The 20,825-nt window shown below is 29.8% G+C and overlaps 1 protein-coding gene and 1 long non-coding RNA gene across 4 annotated transcripts in view; one reads left to right on the plus strand and one right to left on the minus strand.

The window, feature by feature from the left end:
• Nucleotides 1-1,682: 1,682 nt before the first annotated feature.
• LOC139086632 (homeotic protein ultrabithorax-like) overlaps nucleotides 1,683-20,825 on the plus strand; it is a 107,310-nt gene continuing 88,167 nt past the window's right edge. For both annotated transcript variants that reach the window (XM_070635164.1, XM_070635165.1), the window contains exon 1: nucleotides 1,683-2,795. In XM_070635164.1, the coding sequence (XP_070491265.1) occupies nucleotides 2,183-2,795 (613 nt within the window). In that variant the 5' untranslated portion in view covers nucleotides 1,683-2,182. The remainder of the gene's footprint in view (nucleotides 2,796-20,825) is intronic.
• Nucleotides 1,793-20,096, minus strand: LOC139086635 (uncharacterized). Of its 2 annotated transcripts, none has more exons than XR_011544049.1 (3): nucleotides 19,970-20,096; nucleotides 7,141-7,391; nucleotides 1,793-2,826 (listed from the first exon to the last, which is right to left on the minus strand). It is a non-coding gene; the product is annotated as an uncharacterized lncRNA (long non-coding RNA). The 2 variants fall into 2 exon arrangements; XR_011544050.1 differs by having other exon boundaries at nucleotides 20,018-20,093.

Genomic DNA, 20,825 nt, shown 5'->3' on the forward strand with positions numbered 1-20,825 from the left:
ACAATATTTCAATTTTAAAAAATCTAAAAACTACAAAAAATTAAAATAAATTCAACAGTTTCATAAAAACTATAAAGACTTCAAATCATTAAAATAATCATAACAATTTAAATCCAATTTAAGGTAAAAATTTCAATAAAAATTAAAAAATTCATAAAAAAAAATTAAGATTTCCATTAAAAGCATCATGAAGACAAACATCAACTCGAACTTAATCACCAAACGCACGAAGCCCAAACATTAAGCAAAGCCGAAAAAAATGATAAAATTTCTTGCGCAACTCATGTAGTCACAACTACACATTCAGTGTATAAATGAAAAAAAAAAGAATTTTTTTAACGAATCCAGCAGAGATGATTTTTAACGAAGAAAGAGAGAAGGAAGAGCGAGAGAGGAAATGTATTAAAATGAGAGAGAAAGTCACTGACTCTCACCAATACATTTATAGTTAAATAAAAATAATAATCAAAATGATGAATTGTATGAGGAGCGAGAAAGATTACCAACATATGATTTTCTAAATGAGCACGAAAGAAACGGAAGATTGCGCAAGTTCAATACTCGTGTAACTGAGAAAAAGAAAATGAAATGAAATTATTCTTGAATGGAGCAAAAAAAAAAAACTTTTTTTTCAATACAACACACATTTTATTTAATATGTTGTTTTCATTATTATAGATACTTCCAACTATAACACTTCACTTCAACTCTCAGTGCAACTCATTTTTTTATATATTTATTCTCCGCTGTTGTTTTATTTTGTGCGCTAATAACAATAAAAATAATACTCAAAAACCGTTCGGTAATATATATATATATATATATTTTTGGTGTATTTGGCGTGTTGATTCATACGTTTCATACGACTCAAAGTGAAAATATATATATATACACACAATATTTGATCGGGTGCGATTCTCTTCCTTTTTGGTGACGATGAGATACACAAAATAATATTTATACATATATTTTATAGTCGAGTTGACTCGAGTCGGTCGGATTCTTATACAATATATATTCTCCGCATGATAGTGTGACTGAATGGTTTGAAGAATTGTGATTTTTTTTTTTTATATTTTTAACAAAAATCATTCGTATCACAACTTCGGATAAGTGAAGGCGCGTTTTTGATTTTATTATTATTTTAATTATAATTGTTATGATTATTGTGCTATTTGAGCTGCAATAACAATAAAACAAAATTATATAAATAAAAGAACAAAAAAATAAAAAATTTGAATGAAATTTTTACAAAAATAAAAAAAATCATAAAATTTGTAAAATTTCAAACTAAAAAAATTAATTCAGTTCAAAAAAAAGTGACCGGAAAATACAATAATAATCAGTGACAATTCCGAACAGGCTTAAAGTAATAAGAAAGTGATAATCATAAAAAGAATCCATAAAAAGTGAGATAAACAAAGGAAGACAAGGCACCGCATTTAGTGATCAAAATAATCCATAAACAGTGACTTAATAAAAATTTCAATTTTGTGCATCAAGTGACCGATTAAAGTCACACATCTGAATGAACATTGTCAATAAAAAAAAAATCATAAAAAGTGTCATAAAAATTTAATTTAAAAATTCATTCATAAAAAAAACTTGAAAAATTGATTTAAAAAATTCGAAAATTGATTTGAAAAATTTAAAAATTGATTTAAAAAATTTCAAAAAATTTGAAAAATTTAAAAAATAATTTCAAAAATTTAAAAAATTATAAATTTAAAAATTGATTTAAAATTCATCAAAAAAGTTTTAAAAATCTCAAAAATATCTCAAAAAACCCATAAAAAAATTCAAATTATCTCCAAAAAAAAAAGTCAACAAAATTTTGGGTACCTCAACAGTCCATAAAAAGTACCACAACCGAAAGCACAAACAGTGAACAATAAAAAAAAAAAAAAATAAATTGAGCCGAAACATAAAGTGTAATAAAATGCATAAACATTCAATAGTGTGTAATTTTTTGGCATGACATTTACGAGCATATAAATACAATTTTTAAAAAGGCAGTGAAAATAAAAGGAAGGAACTATAATCATAAAAGATAAATTAATAATTATGCTAAAATTTATTGAGTTGAAGTGAAAATAAATAAAAAATAAATAATTTTGTGGAAAGGAACTGAATTTTGAACAATTTTAAATAAATAAATCAAGTTAAAAAAAAGTTTAAAAAAATGAATTCATATTTCGAGCAATCAGGCTTTTACGGCCATCCCCATCAAGCAGCAGCTGGCATGATGTCAGCTTCATCAGGCCATGATCAAACATCAGCAGCAGCAGCTGCCGCATACAGAGGATTTCCATTATCACTTGGTATGTCACCATATGCCAATCATCATTTACATCAAACGCGTACAGCTCAGGATTCGCCATACGATGCCAGCATTACAGCAGCATGTAAACAAATTTACGATGGCGCCTACAATAAAGATTGTTCAAAATCAGTCACAGGAGCGACTGCAAATGGTACAACAGCTAATAGTGGCTCAGCGAGTGCTGGTAATAATGCAACAACAGATACAAATGGCTATAAGGATGTTTGGAATTCATCCGGTAATAATGGTACACAAAATTCGGCACCTGTACGTCCATCAGCCTGCACACCAGACTCACGTGTTGGCGGTTATATTGATGCATCAGGTGGAAGTCCAGTAAGTCGTACTGGATCATCTGCAACTGGCGGTGCATGGAACACAAATTGTTCAATTGGTACAACCGGCACTCAATCAACAGCATCAGCAAGTTTACATCAGAATCACACATTTTATCCCTGGATGGCTATTGCAGGTGAGTCTTTATTGTCTATTATGTGTGTTGGCTGTTAAGGAACAAAAAATAAAAAAAAAGTTTAGTGTTGTGCATTCTCGTGCGGGGTTGATAATTCTCTCCTTTTGTTGTTATGCTCTATCCCATCCAAAAAAATAATATGAAAGACGGAGAAGTGAATCAGCATAACAAAAAAGAAAATATAAAGCCCTTCTAGCAATGAGCACAAGAAGGAACGATGTTTCCTTTAAACGAAATAAAAAGAAGCAAAAAAAAATTTCACATAATGCAAAAAAAAAAAAGTGAAGCAACCATTTATCCACGGGAAATGAAGGGTGCTAACAATTTCCTTCCTTATTATCATCATCATCATCATCATCCATAGTTATAATTTTCCATACACAATATACTTTACTTCTTACCCAGTGCATGAAAGTGAATTTTAAGGAGAGTAAAACGAGTTTCATCATTGTTATTATCCCTTACCATCCCCCCCGGTACACATTCTGGTCTGATTTTTCATATTCAATTTTTTTTTTTTTTTGGACTCATAAAAGCCACTAGTGGCGGAAATATTTTTTTATGTTAATTTTAATGAGTGCGAATATAGTTGAAAAATGAATTACACCCGAAAAAAATTGAGATTATTTTAATAACCGTCATTAAATGAAGTTTTTTACTATGTGATGTGATGTTGGGTAGTTGTGATGTTGGTGGAAGCTAACGAATAGAAAAATGTAATAATGTTGTGGTTTTGAGGTGTGAGAATGACATTTATGGTTAATTAAAATGATGTTGATTGTTTGGTGTTTTGGTGAGCCCTTGGGTGGAAATTTGGGGGATTTTGGGGGTCATTCGTGAGAAATGTTGAGTTTATATGAAGGAAGACTCATTTCAGTGAAGCCATAAATTGTTTTGGAGAATTTTGAATCAAATTGCAATTAAAATTGAATTATTTTATTCAAAAATTTTAAAAATTGAGATTCAAAAGTTAAATATAAATATTTTAGTCAAATTTTAATAAATTTGAAAAATTAATTAGTTTTGAAGAATTAATTAATAAATTTTAAAGCAATTTTAACGCAAATTGCAAAACAATTTGCAAATAAAAATTTCGAAATATTTAAAATTAATTCAAAATTTTGTTCTAAAAATTCTAAGCATAAATTTAATGTTTTTAAAAAATTATAAAGAGTTGAATCAAAAATATTTCAATTTTTAAAATAATTAAAATATTAATTGATTAGATTTTAATAACTTAAAAAAATTTAATGTAAAATTAAATGTAAATAATTTAGATAAATTTAAAACAGAAAATTTTGAAAAATTAATTTAAAATTAAAATGTTCTTCATCATTTGTTTCACTTTTAAAATCAATAAAAAACTCATAAATTATAATTTACAAACAAAAAATTAAAATCTTTAAATCAATTTTGAATAGTTAAATATTAAAAAATTCAATTTCAAATTTAAATTTACAATTTAATTTTAAAAAGTCAAACCTAAAAATAAAATTTTTAAAAGTTTTAAAAGTAAAAAAAAAATCAATTTCAATTTCAAAAAATTCAATTTTAATTTCAAAAATTCAATTTTAGTTTTGAAAGTTGAAAAATAAAATTTCAAATCAATCTAAATTAAATTAACAATATTAAAATTAATTTAAAACTTTTAAATTAAAAAGTTCTACTAATCAATAAAAATATTTTAAAATTTCAAAAAATTCTGACAAAATCCCCACAAGTCCATTCCAAAAACTAACAATCAAAAAACAATTTTATTGCTCCATAAAAACATTTCCAATAATAATAAAAAAAAAACTTAATTTGATTCTAATTTTTTTCCCATCAAACAGTCACTAATTATTTAATACGTCCACTCATGTTATCAGCTCCAATCAATTATTTGATAATTTATATCATTTCCATAAAAAAAATAATGCATAAAAATCCTCAATTGCTTCTGTACAAAAAAAATTAAATTTGAAAAAAAGAAAAAAAAAAAATAAAGTAAAATTTTTTTTTGTGCGAGAAAGAGAAGTGAGCCCATAAATTGTTTTAAATTGCCGTCGGACAGAGAAAATAAATTAATTTTTATTGCTGCTCTCGCATGTACGTATATGAAAAATTCCCAAAAAACTTGTACGAGAAAAGTTAAAAAAAAATCTTAAGATCGATTTTTTTATAGAAATATTCTTACATGTTTACATAACAACAATAGCGAGGTGTATTGTGTATCTAAAAATGTCTCTTCATTCTCATAGAGAAGCGACTCCATTTGGGAATTTTATGAAATTTTTTGTTGCTTCGTTCGTGCTGCTCGGAGTTGTTTTTGAGGTGATTATTGTAATGGGGAAATAAAAATATTGAAACTGAATTTTTAAGCTGTTGTAAATTTTTTTCTAAATTTTCTAATGAAAAATTTGAGGAATTTTAAGGGAAATTATTAGACAATTTTAATTGAGAATTGAATGACTCGGTGTGAAAATTTAATGGGTCCATTTATTTTAGTTTTTATTGTGATTTTAATTGTTTTTGTTCTTTTTTAAATTACAAAAATTATAGTCATTTTTAAAATAAAGATTAGAGCTTATTTTAATAGTTATTTTATTTAAAATGTGATATCTAAAACAATTAAAAATATTTAAATTGAAATTTGAATGGTTAAAACAATGTTAAAATGTCAAAACTAGTTCTAAAAAGATTTATTTTTAATTTGATAAATTTATATTTAAATTCAAAATTATCAATGAAATTTGAAAAATTTCAAATTTAAGTTGAATACATTAGAAAATGTTTTAAAAATTTAAAATCAAATTTGAAAGTTTTGAAATAAATTTAAAATTAAATTTAAAAAATTAGAATTGAGTTAAAATATTCAAATTTAAATTTTAAAATTAAAAATTCATTTTAAGACTTGATTAAAATTTAAAAATTCAGAAATAAATTTTAAAATTCAGAATTTAGTTAAAAAATTAGATTTAAATTTAAAAATTCAAAATTAATTTAAAAATTTGATTTTTATTGAATTTAAAATTTCAAAATTTGTTTTGAAATGTTTAAAATGAATATAAATATTTTTGTACATTTCTAAGAACCTTAATTGATTTCAAAAGTTCTTCAAAAATTAACTTAAAAAATTCTAAAATAAAATTTAAAAAATTCAAAATTCAAATTTCGAAAATTTTAAATTCAATTTTTAAAGCATTTTAATTTTTGTTTAAAATATTTTCCTTCAAACTTCAATGCAATCACCACCATTCAACTTCCCCAAAAAACCCCTTCATATCCCCAATAACCAATAAATCATTCCAAGAACAGGAAATAAATCACCAACAAAAAAAAAAAAAATATTTTGTTATAAAGAATCTTAATCCGCTGAATAATCCAATAAAAATTTTTTTAACAAAAACACTCAATAAAATTAATTTTTATAGGTCTATAAATTGAAGCGGTTATAGCTACTTTTAGTATAAAAAACATTGCTTTTTAAGTGATGAGGAATCAAATGTGATGTGGGGGGTTCAAAGATGATTCTAAGTTTTATTTTTCAGTTACTATTATGTGAGTTGTTCTTCTTTCTGCATGAGCATTCAGCATATGCTGCTTTCATGTAAGACTGCTTCATTGTTAAGTACATTGTAATAATTTTTATATCCCCGAGCAATTTTGCTTGTTAAAATTTCTTTTTATTAAATATTGCAGTTTAATTATGTCAAAAATGCAAGCTTATTTGCTTCTAAAATTATACACATGTATGGGATGTACACGAGTGTTGAGCTAACAAAATGTTGAGATACATGGCAGCATTTAAGCTATTTTAAATGACGATTTAAAATGTCGTATTTAATGAAATTAATTAAAAATGATGAAAACAGAATCAATAAAAATTGTAAAAGGCAAAAAATGAGGTTATGTGCTGATCTAGTGGGGCTTATGTTGAGTTCCTTGTGAGAGTTTTGTGTCAGAATTGTGGAATTATTTTTTAAAAATTAAATTAAATTTTTTTTGAATTTTTTTAAACATTTTTTTGAATTTTTAACGATTTTTTCTGAATTTTTTTTTAATTTTTTTAAACATTTTTTTGAATTTTTAACGATTTTTTCTGAATTTTTTGCAAATTTTCCATTAAAAAACTTAAAAATTTGCTCCAAAACCCCCTCAAAAATCGACACAAAATCCCCCACAAGGCATCAACTCCATTCACCAAGCAACAGCACTTCATATAGACCCACCGAGGCAACAAACACTCATTATCATGTAAATGAAATTATAGATCAAAGCCCATCACTATCCATTCATCTATCTAGCGATCTATCATACAAACTTAAGTGATATAACCTTCAATAAAAAATGAATATTTACTTACTGACTTTATGAGAACGCACATGAGTATGGCTGGAGCTTGTTGTAATTTTTTTATTTCATTTTTTTTTCCTTCTCGTTTCTTTTTTTTTTGATATTGAAAATAACGAGGTGTGAATATTCAGTTTGGGTTGGCTGCTTGAGTCGTGTTTTTGTTGCTGTTCCTGAATCATGTTATGAAGATTCTTTTAAATGAGTGAGTCATGAATATTTCGGACGTTTCAAGTTTGTTGCTGTTTAGCGCGGTTTTCGCTGCTGTGGATGAAAAAATTTGAAAATTTTATTGTTAAAAAATTGCTATAAAATTCATTTGAGTGACAGGTAGCTATAGCAACCCATAAATCAGTCCAAATGCGCATCACACACCCATCCAACCAATCTAATCACACTAAACTCACTCCATCTAAGGCACAGCCTCTCTAAACAGTAGCAAGAAATAATTTTCTTTTATCAATCATTAAAATTAAAAATTAAATGATCAATTAAATTTTTGCTGTATAATTTGTAATTAAATAATCTAGTTCAAGCGTAAACATATGTGGAAATCCGACACGTAAAACGCGTAAAACTTGTTTTTTCTTTATATATATTATCTTATTATATTTTTTTTTTTTGCCTTTATTTTAATATTACATTTATAATTTTTTTTTTCTCTTAATAAAAAAACGCAACAGCAGTAACAACAACAAGCATACTCACTGGACGATCGAAATTAAGTCAGCTTTAACTGTTATCTTAAAATGAGACAATTATTATATATATAATGTGAATGTCCCGTCTTCATGTAACCGCAAAATAAAATTAATAGCTATATTTATTGTGATAATGTGGTGGAATATAGGCAGTTTGGGTTTTATGGATGATTGGAGATGACTTTTTGTTGATTTTATTGATTTTGTTGATTTTTTGGGATTTAATGAGTTGATTGGATGTTGGTTGGGTATGATTAGCTTTGTTTTAGGTTGGCATTAGGTAATATAGGTGCATATAGTCTATTTGACTAGATTATAGGCGCATATACATCATTAGACTTCCCATACCCAGTACAGACTCTCTAGACACACTTATTAATACCTAAAAGGATAGGATTTAGGTTGGCATTAGGTAATTAATGTACATCTCGTCTAGTTGACTAGATTATAGGCTCATACACATCATTAGACTTCTCATACTGATTACAGACCCTCTAGACTTCCTTATTAATTCATCAAAGCTTTTTTCATCATTATAACTCATTATAGAGCTCTTATAGTCCACATAGACCTCATAAAGCCCCTATAGATCCACAAGAGCCCTCAATAATACCTACAAGCCCCCATAGACCCCCTAAAGTGTCCCAAATCCCTTCCAAAATTATCACTCAATGTATTTCCCTCCAGTGAATTCCAAATGCCAATTTGACTCCATCTCACTTCCTCATTTCGTTCTCCATGAAGTTCCACAAAACTGCATAAGGAAAGTAAAATTTTTTTGCAAAAGTTTGAAAGCATTTAAAGTTACAAAAAGAGAGATAGATACAATATCGCCATGTATTTATCAACAATGTAAGCATCTCGACCCAACGATTATTGCCATCAACAGAAGCATCAAGCAGAAGCAATGTCAGTAGTACATGAGAAAATACATGCAAGATGTATAGATAGATAGTTGCATTGCATTATTATAATAGTGTATATACAAAAGAGATTTTCATTTCTCTCTCTTTTATGAGACATTAATTGACGTTACGTGATTAGTAGGGTCTGATGGAAATCGCGGCAAAACTGATTTAACTGATATCTAACATTCATGGTTATTGCTTTTATATGTTCAAAGCGTTAATTAGGTGAATAATAGTAAAGCTTGCAAACGGAAAGGCATTTTAAGTGCTATTTGTGCTGCTTATATATTTTGCTTAACAATAATTATAACAACGGCAAAAAAAAAATCACATCGCAAGTCGACTACACTGACTGCCTATTAAATTAAATAACCATTGAACATTAATATAAACTTTATGCGACACATAGACACCTTGCTCGCACATTTATAATTTATGTCCATTAAATAAATCATTGAATGTGTAAAAACAGAATCAAAATAAGGATAAATAATCTTAAACAGTCGTAAATGTTTCAGTATGATACCGTGCCCCATTTAAGAAAAAAATTTATTAATGAGCTGCACAAGCGAATGCCCATGGAACAGAACAGCACACAAAAAAATATTTTTTTCTCTCTCTTCTTTCCTGTTGTTTCGGTTCATCCAAGAAAGCAACCGGGCCTTAAACAACAAAAAAAAATTCTACTTTTATTTGTGTACACTCAGCATTGCCATAAATCATAAAACTTTTCTTATTTCATTCCGAAATTTCAAATGCCTGTGTGGCACTCTCATGCTCAATTTTTTTGAGTTGCTGCTCTAAACGAGGAACAACATTATACCACCTTAATGTTGGTTTGTGTCTCTGATTCTTATTTGATTCTCATGCGAATCGATTAGAATATCTGCACGATTAACTGGATACCTATAAGTCTCGTACCTTATGTATATATCTTATGAGAAAGATCATTTTTCATAAGATGTGAAATTCCTGTATATATGAATAATTTTTTTTTGGTGTGTGCAATAATGTTGCCTACAAGGTGACAAGGCATTACATTTCCCAGAAAAATAAGAAGTGCTTTGAGTGTTTTTTTTTTTTTGTTGTTGCTCTGCTTCATACTTCACTTTTGAGTGTGATTTATTAATATCCATGAGATTTTTTTTTGTATTTTTGCGTGGAGAGTTGAGGAACGGGGATGGAAGCTTTGTGGATCTTGTGGATTTTTTGGGTAATTTTGGGATTATTGGGTCATTCAATGTTTGTGACCTAAACTAGGACATTAATTGACTTGGGTATAAGTTGTCCACTTGGGTATAATAAATGTCATGCTATAGACAAGTAGACATCAGTAAATAACCCCTTAATATAAGATGTATAGCACGGTGTTGCTTGAAGGAGAGCTCGAAGTCAACTTGAAGTTTGTATGAAGTCAAATTGACTTTTGGATGCAAAATTCGAGTCGTCTTTGAGTTCTGCTTGAATACTTATCCAATTGGCACATTATGGTCGCTAACACACCGTCACGTTGTCATGTTAACGTCTATTTAATGTCAAAAATTGCAAAATACAATAAGTGCTGCTTTGGCTAGTTTAAAGGAAATCTAAATTGTCCTAAAAGGTCAGCAATGATGTGGAAATGCTGGATCGAAGCCTAACAAAAATACCCAAAAATTCAAGTCATTCGCCAGAAGTGAGACTGAATCTTTTGACCCAAATTGAGCTATTTACTTGATTTGAGTTGATGAAAGTACTAAAGCAACCTAAAATGACCCCATGCCTAACTAAATCACTCCAACAATCTCCACAATAATTTACAACAGTCAACTCATTGCTCACTAAACCACAAACAAAAACCTCCCCATCCTCTCCCACATTACTAACTAACTCCAACAATCGTAAAGTCAACAAACCGACAAAGTCAAGTCACCAACCCCCTTTTCACTACACATCCAAATGCCTTTCAATTTAGATTTTTATCATCTTCTGTATTTCCATTCTCGACAAACATTAATTTAAGCTTATCTCAATTCCTCATAGAGCACAAGCCAAAGTCAAAGTCACACACAAAAAATAAAGTAAAGTAAAATAGAGAGCCGGAATTCATTAGACTTGTGAGACTTTTTTAAATGCCTGAATTATGTGCCTCAATTTATAAAAATTAATAAATCATCGTAATTGATAAAATGTGTCATTTTTCATTTTATACAGTTTTCTTGCTCTGTTCTCCGCAAATATTGTATATATATTCATAGGAAAAAGGAACGTCGAGTTAAAAATTTATACGTTTTTAATTTATTTTATGCCAATCATATTTTGCATAATTATTGTTGTGTTTTGCACACAAGAAGAAAGAACAACAGCACAAAAAATTGTGTGTGTGATTTATATTCATGATTTTTTAAAAAAATTCGCTCTTTTTTGTAGTGTGTTTCGTTCTCTGTGTGTCTGTTTGAACTGCCAAACGTCAAATTGGCTGAACTTTTTTCTGAATATTATGTGGCTATGGCATAGGCAGGAGAAGTATGGAAAATGCATGCAAGTAATGTACACATTTTCGATTTTTTTACATTTTCATAACAACAACTTGACGTCTATAATGCTATATTTTTTAACACGCTTTTCGAAACAACAAAAAAAGAAGTAAGAGGAAAGAAAAAAAAAAGTTGTTCTGACACGACAGTAATTTTATTTCATTCAATTTTTAGCGTCATTTTTTATTTTTTTGGTGTGTTGTAAGGTGATGAAATGTTGGTGGATTAGTGAGGCAGTTTGGGTGGGCTTGGTGGCAACTTGGTGGATGGAATGAAGAGTTATTGAGTGCTAGGAGGATGCAGGGCTGGTAGTTCTGATAGGGAGAATTGACACTTGGCGACTTAAGCTTAATATTGGCTTAATATCGATGAATATCAAACAAATTTAGGGAATATCGAAGAAACTTAGGGAATTTCGAACTATCTTGGTTAAAATAAGCTACAATTGATGCAATAGGCTATCTAGTGAAGCTACATCAAAAACATATGCCATAGTAAATACTGAAATCCAGAAAATGTGGAATTTTGTGTCATTTGAATAAGTTTTCTTCAAAATTCTCAGCAATCTTTGTCCAAAAATTTCAGTTTTCTTCACAAATATCTTTAAAATTTTGGAAAAATCACCAAAATCAACTGAAAATTCCTCAAATTCTCTTCAAAAACCTCAAAGTTCATATGGATATCCACAAAACATCATCAAAGAAATCTCAAAATATTCAAAAATTCTCAAAATATTTTTTAAAATACCTAAAAATCTTCAAAAATTCTGAAAAAACGGCAGTTTTATACCAAAAAACTCAAAATTCATCAAAATAATTCCATAAATTCTCAAAAATTTTAAATTTTCACTTAAACTTTTGAAAAATTGGCAATTCCTATCAAAAAGTTTCAAAATTCATCCAAAGATCCACAAAAGAATTTTAAAAAAAATCCCCAAAAATTCAAGAATCCTCAAAATTATTCCAAATATCTCCAAAATTCATCAAAATCCCTCAAAAAGCTACCAGCCATTCTCAAAATGCGCTCCATTCACCTTCAACCTCAACCACTTCCCCATGTAACAACCAAACAATTTCACAAGTTTTATTCGTTCAATATTACGGCAAAAAGGAGGTAAAGCAAGTCAAAAAAAAGAGTCGCCGAGGCAAGAGAGCAGCAGTAAGAATATGTTCTAGGCAAGTCTAAATTATACATCTATATTCATAACATATATGCCAGTCAGTCTTGTCGAAATAATTTTTCATCATCATAGTATTTTTGGAAATGCCAAAATATATCCAATGTTGAAAGCTAGTTTCGAGTTCCTCTACATGTGATTATTATTTCTTTAAGTTTTCAAAGCGAAAGGCAAAAATAAATTCCTTTTGAAAGACCCACGCAGCAGCAAAAAAATGAGAATTTAGTCTATAGAGCTCTAACTATGAAGAAATTTCACCTCCACATTACTGTCAATCTCCATCTCTTTTGTGAATTGTTTCTCATTTATAATGTGAATAATTCTGTTGATATTCACAATGTATGCCTTAAATTAGATAGTAAGGAATATAAAGTCATGAATGACATTCATCCTCAATGAGTTCATAAATGTCGTCACCTGATTTTAATTATATGAAGTCGTCTAGAACTTTATTTTGCATGCTTGTGCATTTCTAGGTGGAATTTAGCTGGTTTTTCGTCATTAGGGCAGTCATTTTGGGTATCGTACTCAAATTTGATGTCAATTCTACTCGATATTCATAACATCCATTATTTACCCTTGAACACTTCCAATAAATCCCACAATAACTAATCAACTGACGTGTGCATTTACATTTCATCAAAATCACAGGAATCTAGCTGGGAAATGACCCAATAAAGATGCATTAGATCATTATCACAATTATAATCAGTTGAACGATTGAGGAAATAGCTATAATGATAGACTTAACACCATTTTATGATGTGATTCTTAAAAAAATATATAGTCAATCAGGTGTGTCATTTAGAACAATTTTTTATGACATTGTTAAACATTGTGTGACACACTTTGGTTCTAAGAAATTTCGTAATTAGTGTGCAATTGGCCTGGATTTATTTTTGTTGTTAAGATTGATTGGAATTTGATTGGGTAAATAGTGTCAAGTTTGGATTTAATGGATGGGGTATATTGAGAATATTAATCAAATGTCTCATGTAGAGCACAAGGGATAGAAATGGCCGATTATCCAGACCTAGCAAAGCGTAACTCTAGCCTCAAGTCAGATTTGATGAGATTCTGCTTCAAGCTAGAGTCAAGTCGTCTTGAAGCATGATCTTTGGTCATTTTTACGACTTATGACTTCAGGGTCTATATCTTGAAGGGAGGATCGTAAAGGTAGAGAGCCATGCTCGCTTTTTCCAAACATAAGTAACCTATTGGATGTGATAATTTGGAAATAACTTAAGAAATGGCTTTGCTGAATGATTGAGAGTGAATTGGTCAGAGATTAATGCTCCTTCAACTTTCTCGAGCTTAAGTTTTGCTCATTAAGGTTGATTAAAGTGTCATTCTCGGAATTTAGTTCCTTTTCATGAAGCTCTAGTCGCATTAGCGTACCCTAGTAATGTAAAACGATAATAAGCCCTCTAAAACAGCTTCTATCATACTCAACTCCCCCATCACCCCACAAAACCCCCCCAAAAAATGCGCCTTAATCCCTCAACTTTCTCAAAACCAAACCACATCAATAAAATACGACAATTTTTTTTTCTTTTCGTTACTTTTGTGTACTGAATAGTAAAAAAAAAACTTTTCATTTTATCGATTTATATACAAAAAAAAGAGGCTAGCAATAGTAAGACTTTGTGCTTTAATTTCGCCTATGGAGAAGAAAAAGAACGAGAAAAAAAAAAAATTATATTGTTTGCCAACTAGACATGCACTTGCAATTATGAAACTATTTTAAACGCAAAGTGTATAATTTTCAATCAAACGTTTGCATTATTATTTCAGTATATATACATAGTTTTGCATTCGTCGTGTTTTGCTGCTCTTTTTAAAGGCTCTTGAATTACTTATTTTTGTTACCTGTAGGTTAACACGTCAAATCTGTAATCTTGTATATCATATTTTTTTATATATACATGTACCTATGCCTCACAACTCTTACAGTTCCTCCGCTCTATGATTTAATTATAAGTAAAGAAAATAACCGCATAGCATATAGATTAAATTAAAAATGCATAAACGTTTATTCTAGAAAAAATATAACACATCATAAAATATGTAAAGCTACTCACTCTTCCCCCTGCATCTCTGTCTTACATATATACTCAACTTATTATTATAGCTTCAAGCTATGTATTGAAATATTTATTGTCAGTCTATCTTTCATACTTTTTTTTTATTATCGCTTATTTTTTTTTAAGAGGAATGAGAAATTCTCAACAATAGAAAAAAATGGCATTTATCATCGAATCGATGCTTTAAACACACATTACCGTGTTTATTTATTTTTTTGTTTATCTGTTAAGACGTATTAAGGTTTAGTGAAAAGCACACACATTAGAGGGGAGCTTCAAGTGATTGTAGGTGAATTTTGTCAGAATTATGAGCCAGTTTGATGACATTTTGTCATGTATGTCGTTTGGTTTGAGAGGTTTGAGGGCTTTAAGGGTGTGTTGGGGTTTTGGTTTGAATTTGAGAGGGAATATCGGGCTTGAGGTCTGTATTGAGACTGGAAAGACTGATCTCAGCTTTATACCGGCCTGATATTGCCATGATTCGAGTCCAGCACCAAGCCAGAGCCACATAGGCCTAGAATCCAGATTTCTGACCAAAATTTAACTTTAGCTAGCTTTTATCAAGCAACTATAGAGCCATAAATTCCAAAATCACCTCCAAATCCTGACAAACCAACCCCAAAACCCCACCATCCCAAAAAATTCCCATCCCTTGACTTCATCGAACTACAAAATCACCTGATTCATATAACATGTGCAATCCATTTGTATGTCACTTATCTATGCGATATACCTTAAGTAAAGAGTTCAACTCGACTGAACAAGAAAGAAAAAAAAAATTTGCAAATATTTTTATAATACCGAGACACATATCTCATGTGTAGCTGTAGCTGCTTTTTGAGTATTTTTTGTTCATTCTTCTCCTCGACAAAAATGAGTAAAAAAGATTATTTTTCAGGCAGTTTGTAATAAAATTTATAATGCTTTCGTTTATTTAAATTTGTGTCTTTGTGAGATGACAAAGAATTTTTACTTTTTTTTTGCTTCTTCTTTTGCTTTACTTTCATGCCAAAACATGTTCGTTTCATTTCTATCATACATCTTGTTGAAATATTTGTTTAAAAGGAGAGAAAAGAAAAATGGAAAAAAAAGAAAAATTTTCATCTCTTAGTTATGTGCTTGAGCTAGTGATGGTTTATGGGATGTTGTTGGAGGTGAGAATGGGGTATTGTGGTGGGAATGGGATGGCTGGCTAAGGTATGTGATGCTCTTGTTGAGTAAAAATGTTTTAAATGGGGAATTAGTCAGAAATGACCTTATGAGAGCTTAGGTAGCTTGGTAGCTTAATGACTAAGTGTCTTGGTACTTGAATTATGTAAAACTGACTTCATAGTCTTAAGTTCGAATCCTAGAAATTCAGTTTGTCATTAAATCGATTTATAGACACTCTTACTGTCTTCTGTTGTCTATAGAGTGTCTTAAGACCTTTCACAACCTTTAAATTTATCTCTGAGAGTTCAGAGCCTTAGTCGGATGATGACATGATGTCACAGCTCTACAAGATACCCAAACTCTTACAAAGAAGTGTCCAAAGCATCGTTAAATGCGCCTTAATTCCCCCCAACACTCCAACCTTCCCATGATGCTTCATAAACCCAACAATATATATATATATATGAGAATAAATAGATTTACACAAAAGAATCATCATCATCGTTGTGAAGCGAATAAATCGTGACTAGCTGTAAAGGATGATATTTTCACTCAGCATTGAACTGCTGTTCGTCTATCGTTCATTATAAAAATTGTTGGTAAATATAATTAAAAATTGTGTTCATTTTTTATTGCTCCCTAGACTTTTCTTATGCTGTCTCTCTGCCTTTTAATTCCTTATTCTATAACTTCGTCCACCTATTTCTTCTTATGTTTGTATCATCACCATTGAATACAAAATCTTTGTTTCTTTATTCCTTTTCTTGCCCGTCTTCATACAATTTTATAATTAATATATTCAATGTTTAATTGTTTTAACTGGCATATCAACATGCTATCAAGTCTGCAAGTACTTGTTTGTAACTGCTAAGTTAAGTAAAGCATAAAGAAAATAAAAGTATTTAGTGCTTAATGCCGTGTTGAGTTATCCAAAAGGCTACAGACACACAAAAAAAAGAGACTCTGTGCATCGAGAGGAAGAGAAGAAGAAAAATGAAACTGAAAAGTGCTTATGAAGTTGCAACTTGCCATTTATTGTAAAATGCAATTACATGAGATTTATGTCTTAGATACAAATTTTATGATATAGTTTTAAATCTTGTTTTTAAGTAAAAAAAACTGCAAGTTGAGATGTTTATTATGATGAATGGTCATACGGTGGAGGGGATTTAAGTGAATTAAAGTAAATATTTCTGTAGACAACAAGAGATGAGAATTGAAAGAATGAGGCATGTAAATTGTTTATTTTGATGAACTGACAATGGATTAAAATGGATTTTTAAATGATTATTTGGGGACATGCGTGGGATATTTTTAATTAAGAGGGACATAACGTTGAGGTTAGGTGGCTTAGAGTGTCCAAAAGTAAAGAACAAATCTAGATGTTGAGGTTAGGTTTCTAAAAATTGTCATAAAAATGACAAATTGAGGTTATGTGATTTTTATTAATTATTTTTAGGTTGTTTCCTAATATTAACACAAGAACTCATATATTCAGGGTTCATGACACTAAAATTGCGACAAAATTGAGGTTATGTGACTCAAAATTGACACTTTGAGGTTATGTGACTCAAAATTAGAGCTTATGTAGCTACAAATGCCCTAAATAAGTGCCAATTCCCAAAATTATGTCACAATCTAACACAAAAAATCTTAATAAACCAAAAAAATCCAAATTTTGAGGTTATATCACAACAACAACCAATCCCCACCCATCGCGAAAACCGCGCTCAAGAACACATTCTTAAAAAATGCAGAAAAATGAAATTCAATTACCGCATAATTTTTATTACATTTTTTATTTTCGTTCTGTTCGTCTCATTTTAAACTCGAATCAATCGAGTCTCTTTTATTCACGAGGAAGTCAAAGAGGAATGAAAGAGTAAAGCAGGCAATAAAAAACATCTTTTTAAAAATGCGTAACTTTTAATTAGTTTCTTCTAATGCATTAAAATTTAATTAATTCAACTAGAAATAGAAGAATTTTTTCACTTCTTCAAAATGACGTCAGATTTAATGAGAGAAGTTTTGCTGCGAGGGAGAATTCATAAATTATGAATTATGAATCTTTTCGTAAGGAACCGTAACATATAAGCTTGTATGTAACTCATAAATAATAATTTTAGTTCTAATTTTTGAACGCACGAATTTTGATTTTTTTTGGTAATGTATGTCTTATGTTGTTGTTGTTGTTGCTGTTGTGGAGGTTCTTCGTGAGGTTAAACTACATTGTTGTTGATTAAACACGTTCATAAAGTCACAATTATGGACGAGGTCTGTAGTTAATTTCATATATTTGATGTATTGTGTAATAATCGGTTTTAATAGGGGTTCTGGGTTGGATTGTTGACCGGGATGGTGGATTTTGGATGTTTTTGAGTAGGATGACTAGTAAGGCATACCCCAAATGTACTATAAGACTCAATACACCTAAAATAATTCAGAAAAATTCATTCAAAGTAGTGAAAATTCGTAAATTGATTTATAGTCAATCCTAGTTACACGTGGAAGTTCAAACTAGATTTTGATTCTTTTTTATGGTGACCCCTTGAGACATAGGATCTAACATAACCTCAAATCTCATAACAGACAGTCCCCAGTCCCGACATCCTCAACTCAGTCCCACCAATACCCCCAAAAACACTTTAAAATCGTTCAATTGTCAGAAATTAGCAAAAATTATATCATATGTAATTTGAGATGAAATAAAACAGCTGAACACCCGTCCAACAGTTTCCAAAGAAACAAAATAAAAATTCATCAATAATAAAAAAATTCAAATTACCCTCGTGAACCGATTATATATTGAATCGAGCATCGAGACTATTTACACCGACAGAATCGTTATGATCATATGTTCATCGCAGACATAAAAGAAGAATTACATGAAGTTTTGTGGCAACAGACGTGAACATTTTTTTGAGTCTGTCATCAAACATTCGATAAAGTTTGTTTTGATCTACCGACGGTCTATCAAATGGCTGACTAATGGCTATTAAAATTTAATTTAAATATTTTATAGTTTTGACGCTGATAATCAGATTTGTTGATGACTTTTTGATTTTTGATAAGAGTTGCTCATGTTTTGAGTCTCCTTTAAGTCATATTACCCAAAATATTCACATCTCAAATATTTTCAACACGAGATGTCTTTAAAATTTTGCAACACCATAAATAAAATAAATTCTTATTTTCAACTCCTTTTTTTACTCTTTATTCATTTGTGAACACGGCAAAACATTCCATTGCGAGATATCAACATCTCTTAAAACAAACTAGAATGAGTTATTGCTTGTTCCGATTAACATTTATTGGCAGGAGCGTGTAAATGTTGAATAAGAGCGAAAGAATCTTTGTTTCGTCCAGATTTTGCACTCCAACTTATGATAAATGAGGATACTTGAGAAATCGAGGAATATCTTTGAGATGATAAAGTTTGAAGAATGTTAGGTATGAGTGGTTAGAGCGCATTTTTTGGGATTATTGTAGGAACTAATTGCAAAAATTTGTGATTTGGATTGGAAATGAGTCTGATGTTAAATGAAATACATAAATAGAGCTCCAAGTCGATCGAGGCTTCATATGGATTAGTTAATTAAGATCATCCAAATTTAACATGATATTGAGTCGACTTTAGTCAACTTATCCATAAGAATCTCAATTTTAAAGTTGAAATTGTATAAAATTGAATTGGTTCGAATTAGTTGTTTGATAGATCTGACAGAATTCTACTTTTGAGCTGATTTGAAATGGATATGGACTAGTTTTACAATTTTGGGCATTTAGTTAGACTTGTTTAGGATCTAGACGATTATTAACAGACAAAGAGGATGCTTTTAGTCACTATGGGGCTTAAAAACGGTCTATGTGCCTGGTAAGGGATCTGATAGGTCACTAAATTCATTATAACCAGATAAAACCTCAAATTCTCATGACTTTCAGTCAGATATTTCAAAATTCATCAATATAGCCCATCATTGCCGCATCCTCTAACAGGAATTCTGTTAAAGGCTCATTTAAGCATCCTCTTTGTCTCTTAGGGACCCAGCCACCAAAATCTACTCAATCCAACTCACAATATCCCCAAAAAAAATCAAGTTTCAAATCTTTCATTCCCCATACTTATTCTGGTGTGGCTCATTCCAATATTACTGAATGAGATTTATAAAAAGCGATAAGGAAATAAGAACAATGTACAACGTAACCTGTCAAAAATTTTCATTCCTTTCTTCTTTATCCAAAAAAAAAATATTTGCACATATACGATATAAAAATAAAAAATTAGTTTTTAAAGATATACATACTCAACAAGAAGAAGTGGATGTCTACATAATATAATGAAAATTACATACGTACAGTACGTAGCATCACAGCAAGATGCCTTCAATGAATTTTTTAATCACTTTCGATCTTTAATTACAATCTTTCATTATTAATATTATTTTACACTAATTTAATTCAGTTTAAATAAAAAAAGCCAGGCATAAGAGGAACAAGTTTCACGATTGAATTCTCGACATCAACTAACTTTTGCGAGACCAAGGCAGACGATGAAAATTATTTGGAAAAACTTTTTCGGTTCATTTTTATGATTGAAAACCTATAATTTTAAATTTCTATGAATTTCAATGGCCTGACTGAGCCACAGATTATTAGTTACGTATGAAATCCTCAATTCTGTTTGTGATTTCTTTCAAGGCCATTTGGCAAATTTGCACAGCCATAAAACAGTCATAAGATACTTCTTTTTTTGAGCTCATCCCATATTTGAGTTTTTATACGATATATACATGGAATAAGAAGAAGGAACTATGAAGAATGGGAGAGAGAAAGAGAAAAAAAGGGAAAATACGAAAAATTTGCCTTTGATGCATATTTAACACACATAAATATTTTTAACGGGTATTTCGCATATTGAGGCTTAGTTTAGCTATTTTGATAATATTTGGATGCACGTGTTTTTTGGGGCTTCAACCTTGAATATTTTTAAGTCAAATAGAGTCTTTTTGAGTCATATTTATAGATGGTAATTTGCATATTGTAAAATTGTTTGAATGACAGCAGTTTTTTGGGGACATAAATTAGTTATTTTAAAATTGGGGAATTTTTGAGGTGTTTATGGGGATTTTGATGAACTGTGGCTTTATTGATGCACTAGAA

The sequence above is a fragment of the Chironomus tepperi genome, unplaced genomic scaffold (genome assembly GCF_022539635.2).
Source record: "Chironomus tepperi strain 1889 unplaced genomic scaffold, CSIRO-AGI_Ctep_v1 contig_85, whole genome shotgun sequence".
Lineage (NCBI taxonomy): Eukaryota > Metazoa > Arthropoda > Insecta > Diptera > Chironomidae > Chironomus > Chironomus tepperi.